Below are 5773 nucleotides of genomic sequence, written 5' to 3' on the forward strand. Positions count from 1 at the left end.
TCTCCCTTATTCACCAAAAATGCACAGCCTCCTTCCCCTCTCCCTCTCTTCGCCGCCGATCCGCCGCCCTACCAGCGCCGCCGCTCCGGCAGCGTCCCTTTCCTCTCCCTCTCTCTCTCTTCTCTTCCCTCTTCTCTCTCCCTCACGTTGCCGCCGTCCTCTCTTTCTCTCCAGATTCACCGCCGCCGACACTGTGCATGCACAGGCGGCGGCTTCTCCGGCCTCTTCCCAGAGTCCGGCCATATTAGCAGCGGTCTCTCTCTCTTGGTCGGTCTCTCTCTCTCCCCCCCCAATTCGCCGCACCGCCGCCGCCGCTGTGGATCCATTGCGTTGACTTCGCCGCTGCCCGCCGATGGTCGCTGCTGTGCAGTCGCCGTTGCTCGGCGCCGGGAGACGCTGCTGCCGCGCGTCCAGACCCTCTACCATCGCGTCGATCCCCACACCGGCGGCCTCTTCTCGTCGGTAAGCTACTGCTCGCCCCTCCGTCGCACGCCATGTGGGGTCACCGCTGACGTACAACAGCGCCGAGTTCGGTGCCTGTTGTCGCTGCCCGTTGTTGCTGTCCGGTGGCTGCTCGATGGTCCCCGAACAGCTCCGAAACGACACCGCGCAGCCCCGAAACCAACCCGAACCACCCCGCAAGTTAAGTCCCTTTTATAAATTATTTTCTTTCGCAGTGGGTGTTCGTTATTGATTGATAAGAAATTGCTCGAATTAGGTTTGCTTGTTGGTTGAGAGTTTATTCGCATTAATTGTGGGAGATTGGTGTTAAACTTACTATGTATTGGGTAATTTCTGATTTGGGCAGATTCTACTTTCTCTTTAGATATGCATATGGTTGTACGTATGTGAGAAGAAAAAGAAAGGTTTGGGATTTACCTTTTTATGGTGAAAAAAAGTGTTGTTGGATTGTAGGACTTGATCCTACCGTTATCTGCAGCTCTTCACATTCGATTCCTTGTCAATCCTATGTCACGTTGGTGTGTGTGTGTGAAGAGAATTCTGGGATGTTTGATAGTGAAGGGTACTTGAAAGTACAAAGACGTGGGGGGGGGGGTGGGGGTTATATACTTGTTCCTTTGCAAGTTGCTATGCAAGTTGTGGGGAGTTTAAATTTGGGGAAGGTTTAGCATGGGGAAGGTTTTAACTTGGGGGAGGTTTACTGCATAGAATCTCTTCAAAGATTATGTTTGGACTTGGGATAAATCTCGTCCGTCTATTAATTCTACTCATTTCTACTATTGGATTTCGTTTGATTTTTTTCCAATTATATACATGTAGATTTCATTTATAACTAATGTATCTCACTCTCTAACTTTCTTCTTATGTAGAAAAGAAAATCTCTATGTAGGGAACATGGGTGATACCTCGGGCTTCCTTGGAAAATACTACAACCATCGAACTGGTTATTCGGCACTCGCACGTTTCTCCCCAATTGATTTAGATTAGGATTCGATAAATTGGAATCATAAGACTTTTTCGAACTTCCGATGGATATGCCGGACATTTAAAATTTTGATTTTGGGATCTTATTTATTTATTTATTTAAATTTATTATATTCTAATTGGTGAAATGTATTTACGTGCTTTATTCACTTGCCTGACGTCAAAACAAACAACAACGATAATTTATCGTAGCTCGGATTTAATCGCATAAAAGTCACTTATATAGATAATGAAGCTAATAATAATATTTCTAATAATATCTTCTTAGCGGGCTGTTACAGTATCATTCTCACACATAACGTTTATTCACATGCGTACACTTGCCAAAACATCCTCATAATATCATTATCAATTTTATACATCAATCTCACATTCTTTCAACAACTTAGAACATACCTCACTTTCTTTGGTTGAGCGCGATGCTTTGGATATTGAGACTTCGTGACACTTCTAGTCTAAGGTTGACTAATCTAGACTTAAGGTAAAAGAAGACTCTCGGACCAGAGCGAAAGAACGAAGCTCTGATACCACTTTGTCACGACTGCCCTTACTAAGGATAGCGAAGACAGGGAAATCGTGACTATGGGGAAACAATAAAAGACGACATTGATCAACACTCAATTAACTTCCAAAAGAAATATTTTAGTTTATCAAAAAGTTAAGCAGCTGATTAAAGTCTCATGGTAATTGGTATCGCAAAAAAAAAGTGTAAAGTAAAACGAAAGACTTTATTAAAACAATTCAAGACAAGGCAGCGAAAAACAGGTATCTAGGGAGAGTCATAGGATGACGCCCATGTATGAAGACACGACGCTTCCGAATTCCTTAAGGCTCGACTCAACATCCGCCGCAACATCCCGCTCAACCTGCACATTTTAAAAACGAAATGCATGGTTGAGTACTTAATGCACTCAGTGGACTCATGCTGAAAACATTTTATACAAGTTATGTCATCCATACCATAGTGAACTCGAGTTTTACATTTAAAAAGAAATATCATCGAGTATCACAAAAAAAAAACAGTTTCACAGCCTGGCCAGGCAAACAATCTCCCCCACTTTCTCAACAATCCAACAATCACATCATCTTTCCACAGTGCGACGAAAGTGTGGCCACACTATTCACCCACGAGACCGGCCGACTAGCAAGGACGGCACCCGATCCCACCAGTGTACACAGCCTGATAGGGTTTGGCCCTACTCAGACTCGAATTGGTTTCACACATAGCCATATAGCTTAACGGAGTAAACTCAGACGAACTAGGCATCAGGCAACAATCTCAACATCAAAACAATCATGGCATGACATAACACTTTAAACCACCCTTATAGCTCCACAATCATATTTCGAAACATAAAAGAGTTTTAGTAAACAAAGCTCACCTCGCTTGCTTATACCACACAATCACAACTCAAAAGCAACCCTCGTTCCTTGTGCCCACGTACGCACAACAACCCTTGTCAACACCACAACACAATCAACCTTCCATCAATATAATTTATCATTCATGTCCTATCGTTCCTTTCATCGTTTTCTTAAATTACCCATCCCGAACTTTCACCAACATAAGGAAACACACCATAGTATACCTCAACGTATGACACATAACCACTCCATAAGATACGTTCCTTAATCACACATGCATCATGTAATTCCTCCAAATCACACATGCATCATGTAATTCATCCAAACTTGACAACAAGTATTATTTTAACATGGCGGAAATCTGGCAGAACTGCGCAGTTGTTTTGTAAAAATTATTAAAAATCCATCCGACCTCCTTTGGGGCTGAAATGTTGCTACAACATAGTAGACACATCAAGGATCATCCAATTAAAATTTCACATCAAAATCACACCTTTAGGTTGGTCAAATCAAAAACGAAAATCACTGGACGAGAATACAAATTCTGACAAAACTGCGCAGTTAACTTTAAAAATTTGCCTTTCGTCAAAAGAGGCTGAAGTTTATACACAACACAGAAGACATCTCAAATGTTTCTTAGTTAAATTTTCATGCCAAAGTAAGATCGTTTGGTCGGTCAAACATTCGTCGGAACCTACTGTCCGAACACCACAAAAATCATGGTCAACATTCACAAACTAGGGTTTGTCTATCATACATCCACACATTCATATTCATGCTTTCAACACGTATTCATGCTTCAAAAATGACATCACAACCATGGTCTCCTATTTACACATAATATTCACCAATGAATCAACCACAAACTCACATACACACATACATACACGCACATACACACTTTTCTTATGAAATCATTCTTCCCAACCGATTAAATTCTAAGATCTACGATTTCTACACTCATTATATACATGAGGGAATCAAGAAACATGGATTCAATGGTAAAGGTGAGAGATGATTCAAGTATACCTTTCCCTTGCAAAAATAATCGGTAGAAGCGAAAAGTGGCTCGATTCTTCAATGAATCTTGAATCTCCAACTCCAAAATGATGCAAGAACAAGGGATTGGTGAAGAATTTGTGGAGAAGGAGAGAGGGAGAGAAAAATTGTGTGGGAGAAAGGGAGAATGGAGGGGGGCATTTTTTGTGCTAGGGTTAGAGTTTCTCTAGCATTTAATTAATAATTATTCTCACATTAATTAAAATAATTATGGAAGAATAAAATAGAGGTCAATAAATAAATCCACAATTAAAATAAGAAATAGGCGTGTATGAGGGAAGGAGGATTTTCAAAAAGTAGGCATTATTTGGAGAGAAATATATTCACAATTTGGTAAAAATATATTGGGTATTTCATAAATAAGGTAACAAGATAAATTAAAAGAAATCTCCAAGAAAGAAATAAAGGGGGCGTGTATTTTAAGGGAGTAGCAAGGAAAAATTTAAATCCTCCAATAAAATAGGAATAGGATCTGAATTTGGTACTTTCTTTTTGTAGGAAAAGACCTCCACAAAATAGGTAACAAATAAATTAATTCCCCAAGGAAAATCATAGGTACATGGGCGAAAATTTATTGGCCTTAAAGAAGGAAATAGTCAAATCCTAATTAAAATAATTAAATCTACAAAAATAATTCATCCTCCTAATTAATAGGGGATTTTTGAAGATTCCAAGGAAAACGCTAAGGGTCGAAAATCATTTAGAATAAATTAGGGATAATTTGGTTTGAATTTAATTTGGATAAATACCACAAAACAATTTATTATATCCAAGAAAGAAAATAATATTTTCAATACTTTGAAGATGCCGAAAATTCCAAATAATATGGCTAGAACAAAATGCATGATCCCATTTAATTAATTTCCCACATTGGAAAAATATAGTACATTAATCCACATAACTTTCAACAATTAAAACTCACATCGTTAACTCAAACACATAGAAATTAAATTCCATGAATGAAATTCCAAATTCAACTACCACATTAAAGAGAGCAAAAAGTCGCAAAAATTTCGGGGTGGTACATCCTTCCCCTCTTAACAGAAATTTTATCCCGAAATTTGATCGTCTTACATAAACAACTCGGGGTACTTTTCCATCATTCTATCTTTTAACTCCCACGTGGCTTCCTCGGGACCATGGTGTCTCCACAACACCTTCACGGATGTTATTGATTTGTTTCGCATCTCTTGTACCTTTTGATCTAGGATCGCTTCGGGTCTCTCCTCGTAGCTCATGTTGGGGATCAAGACAACCTCTTTTTGACGAATCACATGCTTGGGATCGAACACATACTTGCACAACTGCGACACATGGAACACGTTGTGCACATTCCCAAAACCAGAAGATAACGCCAAGCGGTACGCTACAAGACCTACTTCGTCAACAATCTCGTACGGCCCTACAAAATGCGGTTTCAATTTACCCTTCACGCCAAACCATACGACTCCTCTCGTTGGGGATACTTTCAAGAACACTTTGTCACCAACATCGAATTTGATCTCCATTCGGCGCACGTCGGCATACGACTTCTGTTTATCTTGAGCTTCCTTGATCCTTGCACGGATTTGATGCACAATTTCGGTAATCTCCTTGATAGTTTCGGGTCCTAACATCTTTCTTTCACTAACCTCATCCCAATGGAGTAGGGATCGACACTTCCTGCCATACAAGGCTTCATACGGAGCCATATCGATCGTCACTTGATAGCTATTATTGTAGGAGAATTCAACCAATGGTAGAACAGTCTCCCAACTTTCCCCTCGATCTAGGACAACGGCGCGTAGCATATACTCAAGTGTTTGAATTGTCCTTTCCGACTCTCCGTCCGATTGTGGGTGATAAGCAGGGCTAAAGTTCAATTTCGTGCCTAGCTCCCGTTGCAAACTCATCCAAAACTTTG

The 5773-nt window shown here is 40.5% G+C and overlaps 1 protein-coding gene across 1 annotated transcript; it reads right to left on the reverse strand.

The window, feature by feature from the left end:
• Window positions 1–3584: 3584 nt before the first annotated feature.
• On the reverse strand, window positions 3585–5378 carry LOC121789433. Its single transcript, XM_042187901.1, has 2 exons — window positions 5067–5378; window positions 3585–3638 (listed from the first exon to the last, which is right to left on the reverse strand). The coding sequence occupies exons 1-2, from the start codon at window positions 5376–5378 to the stop codon at window positions 3585–3587; spliced, it is 366 nt and encodes a 121-aa protein (XP_042043835.1).
• Between the last annotated feature and the right edge of the window lie 395 nt (window positions 5379–5773).

The sequence above is a fragment of the Salvia splendens genome, unplaced genomic scaffold (assembly GCF_004379255.2).
Source record: "Salvia splendens isolate huo1 unplaced genomic scaffold, SspV2 ctg236, whole genome shotgun sequence".
In the NCBI taxonomy this organism is placed as follows: Eukaryota; Viridiplantae; Streptophyta; class Magnoliopsida; order Lamiales; family Lamiaceae; genus Salvia; species Salvia splendens.

Excerpts from the sequence above, each read along its gene's own strand:
- LOC121789433 (XM_042187901.1), bottom strand. The coding sequence starts at position 5,378 with ATGGAGATCAAATTCGATGTTGGTGACAAAGTGTTCTTGAAAGTATCC. Across the intron at positions 3,639-5,066 it reads AAGCGATCCTAGATCAAAAG|GAGACCATGGTTGTGATGTC; the intron begins GTACAAGAGATG and ends ATGTGTAAATAG.